Source organism: Gobius niger (genome assembly GCF_951799975.1).
Source record: "Gobius niger genome assembly, chromosome: 23".
Taxonomy (NCBI): Eukaryota; Metazoa; Chordata; class Actinopteri; order Gobiiformes; family Gobiidae; genus Gobius; species Gobius niger.
Window position 1 is genome coordinate 7,460,159 of NC_136874.1, and position 14,468 is coordinate 7,474,626.

The window sequence follows — 14,468 nt, forward strand, 5'->3', positions numbered from 1 at the left end:
ATTTTGACACTTTTTTTTTTTTGATTTGGGTAAAGCCAACCTGGAGAAAAAGCCCTCAGTTCAGGTAAGAGGGTTAAGAGGTTAACAGGGATGACTTTATAAAGGCAAGTTCATGAAATTGATACAAATGCTTCATAATCAGATGCACAGTATTCTTTACTCAATGATCCAAGTTTATACTGAAAGGAAACAAAACCAAGTGCTTTCCACTAAAAAGAAAAAGTCCTTCCTCCACCTCTGAGCACAAACCACATTTATCAGTGTCGACCTCACTCCAGGCCCTGCAGTCGGTCCAAGCGCGATTACCTAACCCCGCTCTTCCTGCCAGCCCTCCCGAAATATATTTCCTCTCTCCCCGAGCCAAAAGGAAGCCTCTCGTCCCAAATGTCCCCCCCCCCCCCCACACTCCGCCTATGGGAATACCAAGTAGGAGCAGGTACCGGGGGGCCAGATTTACCCCCTCTGCCCCATTGAAAGGCGGGATGAATGCGCGCCAGGCTCAATGCGGGGCTAAACTGTTAGGTCTTTGTCATTCAAAGTGACGCTGTTAACCCTTCGCCTTGGCCCTTCCTAACAACCCCCCCCCTCCTGACCCCCCCGACGCGGGTCTACGGGCCTGCTCTTTCACACAGGACACAAAAGGGGAGAAAGTAGGTCTGCGAGTGCAAGGGTAAAAAATTAAAATTCAACATCACTTTGGGATATTAGAATGTGTGTTTTTTTTTTTTAAAGTGAGCAGCTCTCTTACCCTTAAGTGAAGTATACTGAAAATTATACTTAACATTATACTGAAGTTTACAACAATAAACTTACGTACTTGAATGTCTTGATCTAAAGTTTGAATATGACAAGACATACATTTATTTAAACTTAAAAGCAGTAAGTTTGAAAATGTATTTCATGAATAGTGGATTTGAATTTTTTTTTGCATAAGTAATAGCTATGCAAAAGGTTACTTACAGAATACTATGAAGTATATTATCACAAAAAAAAAGAAGCGTATAGTTAATAGTATATATACACTGCAAAAAGTAATTAACTACATTAGTTTGTCTCAATTTGAGCATAATCCAAATTTGAGTTGTTTTGACTTAAGATTAAGTTGGGCTAAGATCATTTCCCCTCTAATTTCAGAATAGACACCTGGAATGTCACAAAACAAGTAAAGCATTCTTGGTCAGATCAGGAAAAAAGTCTAAATGAGTGAAAACCACTCAAAACAAGAAGCATTTCCACAGCTCAATCAAGCCAATGCTTGATATTTACTTTTCGTAGTGTGGATTACTTTGTGCAGCAAACGTTCAAACATCAAAGTAGACTCAGCTTTGATTAGAAGTACATTCAAAGTAAACTTCGAAGACAACTTTAAGTATACTTATGAGTACTTTTAAAGCAGGGGTGTCCAAACTTTTTTCACTGAGGGCCACAGAAAAATATACAAACAACTGGGCCGCACTGAGTAGAGGTCAGATATATAACTTGACCTCTATTGTATTAAAGTTAGCAAATTCAACAAAATATTAACTATTAGTTTTAATTAAAACTAAAAAGCTTCAAGAAAAAAAAAACAGCCTTCATCACAGCTTTCTATTAATGGATTTTCCTTCCTTTTTTCCATTTCCTCTGATCTATATTAAATTATATTTAAAAAATATATATATATATATATTTCTAGTATTTGCAGCGGGCCAATTAAAAGTGGGCCGCAGGCTGCAGTTGGCCCATGGGCCGTAGTTTGGACACCCCTGTTTTAAAGCATACTTGAAGTAAACCAAATTTGCCAATTTAGTTCCAAGGAGTACATTGCAAAAAGTAACCTTGAAATAGGTGAAATTTCCTTCAAATTAGTCAATTTGTCCATGATTTGAGTCTAAAATCGTAATGTAAGTGTAAATTAATAATAATAATAATAATAATAAAAGTGGAAATAAATTGCCCCATGGACATATTTCTTGAAATTAGACTCTCAAATCAAGGACAGATTTACTTATTTCAAGAGTACTTTTTGCAGTGTATACTTGTAAGTAAACGTCTTGTACAAGTATAAGCACACTTAAAACTCTCTCCTCGACGTATACTTTTTTGCAAGGGTTTCTGAGCACATTTATTGATAGAGAGTCATCCAAAAACTTGGTCAATCAAAAAAAAAACTCAACCAATGTACAACAATTCAAAACAAAATGCAAAGACAGGATTACTGCAATTGCGCTTCTACAATTTACAAATTTAAAGTCATGAATTTGTCAATGTATGCAAACCCGGATCGAGTTCACTGCACACGCCGACATCGCAGGGAGAGCTCAAATATGAAGGGCGGAACTAATACAAAGAATCCCATGCATTTGAAAACATGTGGAGGTTTAAACTACAGGGTCAACAGGTTTCATACACAAGATCACACGGAGATACACTCTTGTTTTGCTTTGCCCGAGGTAATTGCAGCCTTTGCGTTTTACCAGGCGCTATCGAACAAACACTTGTGCACAGGTGAAAATTGATGCTTATATAAAAAGCCGAGGAGGATGAAAGGGAGGGGGGGTGGGGGGGGCTCAGAGAGACAAGTGAGAGCAGGTTGGGCCTCTGCGTGTCAATCACGGCTGGCGGACGCATACCGCGCCGCAAACACGTCCGTATCCTGTCAACGAGTGTCAAGAGCTTATGTTTCGCCTCCGGGACATTCAAAACGCAGGAATTTCTCCACCACGCTTTTTTTTTTTCTTTTTTTTTTTATACTCCACATTTTGATCAGAGAGAAGAGTTAACTAAAAAAAAGTGGGTGGATTTTAAAGGATACTCAGAAGGCAGCAGCAGCAGCGGCTCGAGCGAAATGCGTAGTGGAGGAGAGGAAAGCGCGTTATGTTGCTCACAAACAGATGTGTGTACCGGGGCATTCCTGTACTCTTGAGCAGAGCCAGATGTTTTGGCTGGGAGGCCCAGGGCGAGCGTTAATGCTTCCCTGTTTGTGCTTTGTAAACATCGCGGAGCCATCTTGAACGGAGCCGGCACAGGGAGATGGCACACACTCGATGACAGGCCGGAGCTGGTGCCGTGCCCCGGCTCAATTAAAACTGCAGAGAAGCGAACAATGAGTGTTTGCACAGAGGAAGTAGTTACCGGAGAAACACAAAGCAAGCACAAAACACACCAGCTCAGTCAGACTTCAGGAGTTTAATTTCAACATTAATATATTGGTCCTCTAAGTCAGAGTCAACTATCCCTCCAGCGGCTACACAAACAAGCTTTCTTAAAATAAATATCTTCATTATAAAATAATAAACCTTCAAATAAATATAGACTTTTTACTTTACACTACGCAATGTTGGAATTAGAAAATAGATTTTGTACACTTTACAATAAGAAGGGCTTTCATTTGTATGATTGGTACATTCCAGTGAATGTAAAACATAGTATGAATAAACTTAACTGATTCAAATCAATGTGGATTTGTCAAGGTGCCTGTGTGGCAGTTAACGTTCACAGTCGAAGTATTATATGTACAAAAATAAAACATCTGTCAAGCTCTAATGTGTACATCCTTTGCACGTAACACTCAGAAGTTAGTAACAGGAGCCTGTTACAGAATATATTAAACTTAAAGGCACGCTCGAAGTGTCGCTGGCACTTGGGTTAAAAAATAAGGTTTCAGAATCAAACAGTAGCTTCATTCTCCTGAAGATGGAGCGCTTGTTTCACCTGCTCGGGTCAGTGAAGGCACCACTGGCCCTGCTGCTGCGTGGGCTGATGAACAGGTGAAGCTCAGAGATGGGCTTCAATGGGACAGGTCTGCTGGTCCAGCGCTGGCTCTACGTGTCCCGTGCCCGGGTGGGTGAGGTCCCACAGCGGCAGCCGGGACGTGCAGCGAGGTCGTAGCAGCTCTGGCAGGCGTGGACACAGGCGCGAGCCGGGAGGTAGCAGAGCAGGCAGGGGAAGAGCAGGGACAGCAGGGACACGGTGGCCCAGCGGGCGCAGCAGTGCGGCTGAGAGCAGGAGAAGGGTTTGTCGGCACACGTGTCCTCATCGTCCGACGAGCAGTGGTAGAACAGGCCTTTGACACAGCACACGCACGTCCCGTACTCCACCGCGCTCTGAGCAGAACACATGCACCTGCGCCCACACAGCCAGCAGGACGGCAGCACCCGCGGGCGCACGCACTCGGAGCAGCGGCAGCGCCCGCACTCCTCACACCTGTCCCAATGTTTATGCAGACCGCTCTGCTCCCCACACACAGGCTCATTCAGAGGCTTCAGCTCCTCTGGGCTCTGCTCCGGGCCTTTGGGCTGGACTCTGATGATCTCGGTCCTGTGTCCGGAGGCCGGGCTGCCCCCGCTGGTCCTCGGGCTATGGGACCGCTCTGAGGTGGAGAGCCCTCCGCCGCGTGCAGACTGCAGGTTCTGCAGGTTATTGGTCCTCTCCTGGGCGCTGTCCTCTGTCCTGGGACAGGCGGCAGTGGGTCCATCCGTGTACTCATTACTGCAGACAGTCACTTTAATCTGCTCCAGAGACAGCACCAGTCTGCTGACCACCACCTGCTCCCGGACGTCCTCAGGCTCAGGGGGACGAGGTGTCCTCCTGACGTCATGCGGCCCGCTCAGCGGGGACCCTCTCAGTGGAGACTCGCCCGGAGACGACCCCGCTGGCGAGGGCGTCATCCCGGAGCTTTCTCCTCCCCCGTCGCTCTCTCTGCTGGGATCCATGTTGGGAGTGAAGGGCGTCTATGGCAGGCATGGGACACATCTGAAGTCCTGCAGACAGAGATTATTGACTTTATAACAGCATAAAACATGCAAATAGTCCATGCAAATCATAACGGATCCAGCACAGAGCAGGAAGTACAGGCCGGGACAGTAACAGGATCTAAACCACTGGTTCTTAACTCGTGTACTTATGAGACCCACCTTTGATCCATCATCACAAGTCGTGACCTAAATAAAAATGTTAAATCGAAGCATTGGCTGTTAAGCTGACCATCAAAATCATTTCAATGACTTTTGGCAAAAGACCTCGACCCACTTTTGATCCCTGACCCACCAGTCAGTCACTGTTCTTGATAATTGAAATTGGCATTTTAATTTGATTGCATTTGGTAACCTACATACTGACTATACTAACACAAACATCTGACCTTGTATGTTTGAATGCATTTGAAAATACTCTTTAATACCAGTGAACTGTCAGTAGTGGCCTAGTTTTATCCCCCACTCCCTCTAATTAGCTTTCAAATGGCATCTTTGCGGGTTGGGAGTGCGATCCCCACTGCCACACACTTTACACCGAGGGGACACAAAGGAAGATGACGGACAGGACGAACAGAAAAAGCCCTATGTCCTGAGTGGGGCGTTCAGGGAAGCTCCATGTTTGGAGTGAGTGCGGTGATGCATTCAGGGACGGGGAGGGGGGCGAGCAGTGCAGCACCAGGCCCGTGTGGTTCTGTCGGATTTATGAGCTTCCCATTTGGCACGTTTTGCACAGGAAGGTGGGACACGGCATGGTCCCGCGCACGCACAGTGGGTGGGATGAACTTTGCGAGTTTTATCGCTGGTGAAAGATAAATACATGTAACTGTAACACAATTCATACTAAACTCTGGCTTTTACACTTGCACGTTGACGTCAGCGCGCACGAAAAGTCCAACCACTAAAGAACGTACATTTAAAACGCGGTTGTGGATGAAGACCAAATGCGTAAAAGTTTGCGTAATGCCAAATACAAGTTGGATTCCCTTGCCACAATATTATCAGAGCCTCCAGCAGTAATTGTGCAGCAATCACGTCCAAACTTCTGCAAACGCTCCACCAGTAAAGGCAAAAGTTGCATCGATCGCTGCCTTTACGCAGAGCGAGCAAGTTCGCCCTCGTAAAGCTAGTTTGCTGCACTTACCGTACTTTTCGACACGCTTGTCCCTCCGCTTTTCACGTGAGATTAGTCCACACTTTAGCAAACACGTTTTCGCCCGCTGCAGCAGCGCGTCGAGGGGAAAGTCAGTTGGGGAAGCCGTTTGTAAAATCCATTTCGGGGGAAGGTTCCCGTAGCGGAGTTTTTTCATCCAACGCTTAATCCTTCGCGTGAGAAGAAGACGAGCACGAGGCGAAAAAACGACGCGTAAATCCCTGGTTACGCTCACTTTAAGGTAGTTTAACTTAGTCCCCCCTAAAAATGAAAAAAGCACATTCAAAAAGAATGCGTAGAAAGGTTTCGAAAGGTATCCACGGTGCGCACAAGAGCTGCGATGACTTTTTTGTGTGTTGGCTATGTGCGCGCGCGCGTGTGTGTGTGTGTGTGTTTTTCTCTCGGGGTTTTGGCTGTGTAAATGGCGTCAGGGCGGCAGGGGGAACAGAGCGCTTGTTGTTCCAGCGGATATCTCGCATCCGGTGCGCACACACACACGCAGAGGCGCGCGCGCGCACACGCACCCAAGCCTTCAGTCCATTGGATACTACCCCGAGAGCCGCCATTCACAACAACACAGGCCCAGTCTGATCAGCCAGGGAGACATGGCAAAAGGGGAAGGGAGAAGTGGGGCTGTTTTTAACCTCTTACCACCCGCCTTAACCGAGAGAACTTTCTCCAGTGCAACTTTACCCAAATCTAAAAGCCTATAGCCCAGAGTAACGACTCATTTGAAAGCTGAGACTGAGAAAAACTGCAAAACTTGCCGTACTGTCGTCACTTTTTTACCACTTTTTTGTTGTTTTTTGTGGCTTATTTGTTGCGTTTTCATCCTCACTTTCTTCTCGTTTTTGTCACCTTTTTGTCACACTTTCATTGCTTTTTAGTCACTTTTTTTAATGTTATTTTGTCACTTTTTTGTTGCGTTTCATCCTCGCTTTCTTCTCGTTTTTGTCACTTTTTTGTTACTTTGTGGTCACTTTTTAGTCACTTTTTAGTCACTTTTTAGTCACTTTTTTGTCACTTTTTTGTCACTTTTTAGTCACTTTTTTGTCACTTTTTTGTCACTTTTTAGTCACTTTTTAGTCACTTTTTAGTCACTTTTTTGTCACTTTTTAGTTACTTTTTAGTCACGTTTTTGTCACGTTTTTGTCACTTTTTTGTCACTTTTTAGTTACTTTTTTGTCACTTTTTTGTCACTTTTTAGTTACTTTTTTATTACTTTTTTATTACTTTTTAGTCACTATTTTGTAAATTTTTTGTCACTTTTTGTTACTTTTTAGTCGCTTTTTGTTACTTTTTAGTCACTATTTTGTAAATTTTTTGTCACTTTTTGTTACTTTTTAGTCACTTTTTTGTTACTTTTTTATTACTTTTTTGTCACTTTTTTCTCACTATTTTGTAAATTTTTTGTCACTTTTTGTTACTTTTTAGTCGCTTTTTTGTCGCTTTTTTGTCACTTTTTAGTCGCTTTTTAGTCACTTTTTTGTTACTTTTTTATTACTTTCTTTGTCACTTTTTAGTCACTATTTTGTACATTTTTTGACACTTTTTTGTCACTTCTTAGTCCCTTTTTTGTCGCCATTGTCACTTTTTAGTCACTTCTTTGTCTCTTTTTTTGTACATTTTTTGACACTTTTTAGTCACTTTTTTGGGGGAACTGGAGAGCATGTGGTCTGTTCAGGTGGGGGTTAAGAGGATAAACAACTTTTTCATTCAGCTTAGAGAAAGTAAAGCAAAAGAAGAACAAATGGTTGGTTTGGTTTCCTAAAGGAACATATTTGTCTTGAACAAACAACTACACTCAGAAGTAAAATTGCCAAAACAAGTAATAGCAATGTTTAAAAGTGTGTATATAACATCTCATATTCCATGAAACACTAAAACAATGTAACGATATCACGATCTCAGGAATGTAATCTGAAAAGTCCTGCAGCCCCACGAGCCGTGCACAGTTTACATAACGGCCGTTTGAAACACATACGGCAGAGTAATTGACTAAACAGGAGGTGATTGTTGATGCTTTTCCAGTTTGAAGACCAGTGACACAAGCCTCCAGTTATTTACGAGGCCAATGAGGTCACAGTGAACTACTTTTACCACCGTGTTTTACGAGCCGGCTTCCTCTGGGGGAAAAAACGCTGTCTCTTCAATAATCACTTACACTACTATTAATACTACTACTAGCCACTCAACTATGAATATGTTAACTAATGATTTAGCTCATTGTCTTTGCTTCCAGTTCCAATGTTTTTCATAATTATGTCATCAAAAGACACTGATTACCCAAACTCACACAACTATGTACAAATACTTTGACTGAAAAAGTATTCCAATGTATTTGTCTATATCTGTTCATACTAAATAACACATTATTAAGTGCCCCAGACACTTCTCCAAACTAAACTCAAAGGATGAATGAAAAACTGGAGCACAAGCGGTGAGTTGAGGAACTGTGATCTGGCGCCATCTAGAGGATTGAACCAGACACTGCAGCAGACAGACAAGGAGGACGATTATTCAACCCCATGAAGGAACAAAGTGGTTCCTCACTAATGGATGATAGTGCATGGTCCTTTAGATACCTGTAGGTTTTTTTAATATATTAAATGGACGAAAATAGGATGATGTAAGTCACTATAATGTAACTATAATGTCACTATAACACAGAGGGTCGCAATTTTCGGGTTTTGAGACTTACTTGACCAAAGCTCCAAAAAGACTTGACTTGACTTGGGACTTGCTGTTTGAGACTCGAGACATAACTTGGACTTGAGGTCACTGACTCTCAATGACTTGCTGTGACTTTATATTTATTAGCCTGTATATTTTAGTGAAACCGGGAATCGGTTCGACCGGGGGTTAAGAAGTTAAACGTTTTCTAAGGAGATTTACAGACAGGAAAACGTTTGAAACAATGGACATGGGGACAACTATTACTACGAGTAACTTAGCAACACACATAACTCAACACCTAAATCACATTTCTTAAATTATTATGTGAAACTATACTAAATAACAGTCAACTGTCAAATATGTCATTGCCCACCTCACACACAGACGCAGACATTTGTGGCTGCCCAACTGAAGTTAATTGACAGCTCGACTGTATATATATGGTGCTCCGTTACTTAGCAACCATAGACTCCTCCCACCTAGTCAACTGTATTAGAGAATTTACAACAGTACCAACAGTCAACAACAGACAAGAGCTGATTAATCAACAGAAATCTTGGGGCTTTTCGATGTTTTAATGCGTTCACACAAAGTTTACAGCATTTAGTGGTTATTTTACGCATCCGCACACAGCCCAGTGACAGCGGGACTGAAGGCTACGGAATCTATTTTGAGCAGGGGCGAATCCGAGTATACAGGGGCTGGGGCATTACAGGGGAACCACTGACAGAAAAAACTGCAAGAGACCAATAAAAAAAAAAAAAAAAAAAATTATACTTATCTTTCAGACTGCAAGGAAAAACAGCTCATGTTTAAAAGACTCTGTTTCAGTTTTTTTTTTTAAGTCGGCCCCCTTATTTAAAATGCTGCCCTGGTAATTTTGTGCATAGACTGGAACATTTAAAATATATGTATTTTGAATTTTGTGGCGATTAAATATTAATTAGACCTTAAATCCAAATCCATGACATTTTAAAACGTTTGATTTTAGCCTAAATTCCAGATTGCTGTGTCTTGAGAAAGCACTTGTTATTTTCAAGATTAAACACATTTTGAAAAGTAAACACGCTGGCGTTTGTGACTTGAGAGGCTAAAGCAAGACTTGACTTGACTTGACAAAAGCTATGGCTTGACTTGACCCTATGACCGATTGACTTGGACTTGCTTGGGACTTGGACCTTCACGACTTGGACTTGACTCGAGACTTGCATTCAGTGACTTACTCCCACCTCTGCTATAACATTTGAAGTTCAATACTGACAGGAAAACATCACACTGCCATATGTATACAAGAGCCTTCTTTCATCTTATCACTGTCGTGTCCATCACTACCACTGCGACTGCTCCTACACAAGACATCGCCGCTTCCAAATTGCTTCTCCCCCGACTCTTCCAGTGATTCCACGGTGAATAAAGTTGTGACTGCGGCGCTATAGGAGGAGGAGGAGGGGGAGGGGGTGTAGGGGATGGAGGGCGATTTTAATTAACTTCGAGTGTGTTTTTGTAAATGGGCCGGATCCAGGTCAGGAAGCTTCCCAGACTCTTTGTGTCCTTAAACAATTTATCTCAGTTTTTCTTCATTAAACTGCGATGTGCCTGAACTTCTAATGCAGTCCACACTCTTATTCAGACAGTTACAAAACGCAGAACGGCTTAAGGTTCTTAAAGTGAACTATAGTCGTCGTAGTGCGCTTGTATTGTAGAGACCAAAAATATGGTAGTAATTCTCCCTAGTTTACAGCATATACTTTATTTTTTTAAAACGCGTAACACTTTACAATACGGCCCAGTAAGTTTTAGTTACTGCAGTACATCCTAGACATCTACAGTGGCACTTCTATGTTACCTATCACGGTACTTCAAAGTTAGCTACAGTGGTACTTCTATGGTAGCTATCATGGTACTTCACAGTTACAGTGGTACTTCTATAGTGTCTATTATAGTACATCTATGGTGTTTATCATGGTAGTTCACAGCTAGCTACAGTGGTACTTCTATGGTGCCTATCATGGTTCTTATCATGGCACTTCATAGCAAGTTACAGTGGTACTTCTATGGTGTCTATCATGGTACTTCACAGTTAAAGTGGTACTTCTATGGTGTCTATCATGGTACTTCACAGTTAAAGTGGTACTTCTATGGTATCTATCATGGTACTTCACAGTAAAAGTGGTACTTCTATGGTATCTATCATGGTACTTCACAGTTAAAGTGGTACATCTATGGTGTCTATCATGGTACTTCACAGTTAAAGTGGTACTTCTATGGTATCTATCATGGTACTTCACAGTTAAAGTGGTACTTCTATGGTATCTATCATGGTACTTCACAGTTAAAGTGGTACATCTATGGTGTCTATCATGGTACTTCACAGTTAAAGTGGTACTTCTATGGTATCTATCATGGTACTTCACAGTTAAAGTGGTACATCTATGGTGTCTATCATGGTACTTCACAGTTAAAGTGGTACATCTATGGTGTCTATCATGATACTTCACAGTTAAAGTGGTACTTCTATGGTATCTATCATGGTACTTCACAGTTAAAGTGGTACTTCTATGGTATCTATCATGGCACTTCACAGTTAAAGTGGTACTTCTATGGTATCTATCATGGTACTTCACAGTTAAAGTGGTACTTCTATGGTATCTATCATGGTACTTCACAGTTAAAGTGGTACTTCTATGGTATCTATCATGGTACTTCACAGTTAAAGTGGTACTTCTATGGTATCTATCATGGTACTTCACAGTTAAAGTGGTACTTCTATGGTATCTATCATGGTACTTCACAGTTAAAGTGGTACTTCTATGGTATCTATCATGGTACTTCACTGTTACAGTGGTACTTCAATGGTACCTATCATGGCACTTCACAGCCTCTTTACTGTGGTAAATCTATGGTACCTATATCATGGTACTTATAATGGCAATTCACAGCTAGTTACTGTGGTAAATCTATGGTACCTATATCATGGTACTTATCATGGCACTTCACAACTAGTTACTGTGGTAAATCTATGGTACCTACAAAGGTTGTAAGACTTTTAGCTTTCCCCTCTCCATATTTTCACCTCTCCTGCTCGTCTACTTGACAAAATGCCTTCTCTATACATCCTCACACTCCAGCCTGTAAAAGCTCTATTACTTCTGCACTATCTCCTCAATTTTAACAACTTTATTTCTTTCTGCCAGAAGCCGCGGCCTTTTCCTTTTCTTGTCGCAGAATACCTGAAGAGTGGAACGTGCCCCCGCTGTGCCCGCCGACTGCCCCGCACATAAAGGGAAAGAAAATTGAAATGAAACACCCCGGACCCCCGCCGCTCCCCGGGACGTGGAGTGTGTCTGGATTGTCAAGCAGACGACAGCCGACGGTGGGGACGCTCGGCTTCTGTAAAGGACACAGAAGCATAAAGTACATTAGTTTAGATATCGCTTTGGATGTTTGAGGGCCAATTGTGTACAGGCCTTCTCCTTTACACCACTTAATGTACTTTTGTTGTTAAAAAAGCTACATTTTGTTTTGTTTGGATTGACCCCTTTAGCCTGCTGTCGGCTTAATGAGCCAAATCAATCCAACTGAAGAGGAGGTGGCCAAGGTTCAAAGGTCAGGGGGTCAGGTGGTGAGTGAGCGATCGATACAAGACGGATCTGTTGTTTTATTCACTTTAGCCTAGCTTACCAAGTTCTACTTCCTGCCTATACAGTATGCAGGCATCAGGTATATAACTTGGCGTCTTTCAGCACCATGGAGAGTGCTTTCAAACTTCTGCACTTCTTTCACTTCACTTCGCATTTCGTAATGTATGGCAATTCATTTCAATTTCCTGACCTGTCCTCTTTCCACTGCTCTCCCCTATATCCATCTTGCAAACCCGTCTCCATATTTGTGACCAGGTGTGTGCTAATTCTGCCTAAAATTACACGACCTCGTTACATACATAACACCATAAGGCCACAGCACTGATTTAGCCCTCGCCTTCTGCTGTTTTTTTTTTTCTTTTTCCCAAAACCATGTGCCGCCTGCAGAAAAAACTATAATGAAGTGTCCTCAAAAGACGAAAGCATCAAGCTATTTTCACAAACACATACTTTGGCTGATTTTTGGCAGAAATGTGGCCTCTTTGCTAAAATGGAAGTGTTCAGTGAAAGCGTTTGAGTTCGTCAAAGCAGTTGACCATTGGAAACGTAAGTCTTAGAAAAGTAGTTCAGTAGTGCTAGAAGGCTATTAAAACATGTGATAAAGAAGTGGCATGTCCGTTTCATGGCATTTATATCATTTCTCTGGTTTCAACATCATTAACTAAGATTATGTTTAGTGGCCATTGGATGTGTATACAACTCCACAAAAAGCACAAACTTAAACTTATTATGTTCTTACCTGAGCTTAGACAAGTTGATGCGTACCTGTCTGGTCTTTGCACGTGCACTCAGTCACGCAAATAGACCAAAGATGTTGTTAGCATTTAGCCTCTCCTAGCATAGGTATAGATCCAAACTGGGGTGAAGCTCTCTCCATGCTCTTTCACGTAACATAGGGAAAACCCGGAACAGCTTGGTAGCTTCCAACTTCACCCCAGTTTGGAGCTAAACCTATGCTGGGAGAGGCTAAATGCTAACCACGCTAACCTGACAGTTGCGCATCAACTCGTCTAAGCTAATGTCACAGGTTCACTTTCTGGAGATACTTTGTGGTGTGGTGCAGCCAATGATTATACCAGATTAAAAAGGAAAAAAATACAATTTAATGTTGGTAAAAAAGTCGACATGAATGCAATAAAAAAGCAGGATAAAACATACATTAAAAGAGGACTAAAATGGGGCTAAAAAAGGCTAACAGGGCTAAAGGAAGGGCGCGCGAGATGGTGCTTGATGTGTTGCTCGGGTGTCCGTGTTTAATCTGAAAAGATCTGTACATTCATTAATGATTTCTAACTAGGCTTTGACCTCACCTAAATGTGGCAGATGCTTTGACAACAGCTGCAAACATCTGTATCTTTCATGATTTGCGATGTTTGATGGCTAAATGCTAACGGCTATAGGTAAAATTAACTGATCAGGCACACAAGACTAGCCTTAAGCCACTTCTCCATTTTATTTTTATGGTTGCAATTATACTGTCTACATACGGGAACTCACTTTGACGGTCACCATGTGGGTAAACGTCAAACATATAATGGAGTTAAAGTACTCAACAAAAATACAGAATAGTACAGTACTTCAGTTAACTTTACGACCTCCTCTGCCGATATGAAAAGTCGTCAGCTCTCATTGTCATGGCAACCCTTTTGGCACACTTTCCTTTCCAAAACATATTTTTCTCCCCGGGGAGTCGGTAAGCTGTGGATGTAATAATGTGATAAACAGCAGAGGTGTGAAGCCACTCGCCCGTAGCTATAGTCTCATGTTTTTGTGTAATTTCCTGTGTTTTTCCTCACAGACGGAGGTGCCACTGCGTAACTGAGCAGAGGATGGGAGTAAACATTATGGAGCAAGATTTCAAAGGCATATGAAGGCTTATTTTTTTTGTATAAATATGTGAATGACGAGACTAGATACAAAAAACAACCCGTAGTATCAGTCTTCGCAAACATTGAAGAATGTGACGACTGGCAATCTACATTTCCTTTTTGGAATTGACTAAAAAGTTTGTTAGGAATTTAATATCATTGAAAATATGTTTCACATTTTCGTCAACCTCTTAATAGAATCCCTTCCCCCCCCCTCTTCTTTTAAGCCAAATTGAGGTTTTTGGTTTTATTCTGTTGTTTTTATTACGACTTCTTCTGAACACCATCTGTCAAAGCTATCTGCTGTTTTTTATTCCAATGTAGTTTAGTAGCAATTTTAATGAAAGAGGATGTCATTAAAAAAAGTCCAAAATGCTTTCCTAACTTTCACAGCCTC

At 41.9% G+C, this 14,468-nt stretch overlaps 1 protein-coding gene across 1 annotated transcript; it reads right to left on the minus strand.

Annotated features, from left to right (window-relative positions):
- Positions 1-3,723: 3,723 nt before the first annotated feature.
- On the minus strand, positions 3,724-6,425 carry spry2 (sprouty RTK signaling antagonist 2). Its single transcript, XM_079581415.1, has 2 exons — positions 5,878-6,425; positions 3,724-4,742 (listed from the first exon to the last, which is right to left on the minus strand). The coding sequence occupies exon 2, from the start codon at positions 4,692-4,694 to the stop codon at positions 3,804-3,806; it is 891 nt and encodes a 296-aa protein (XP_079437541.1). The 5' UTR covers positions 4,695-4,742; positions 5,878-6,425; the 3' UTR covers positions 3,724-3,803.
- Between the last annotated feature and the right edge of the window lie 8,043 nt (positions 6,426-14,468).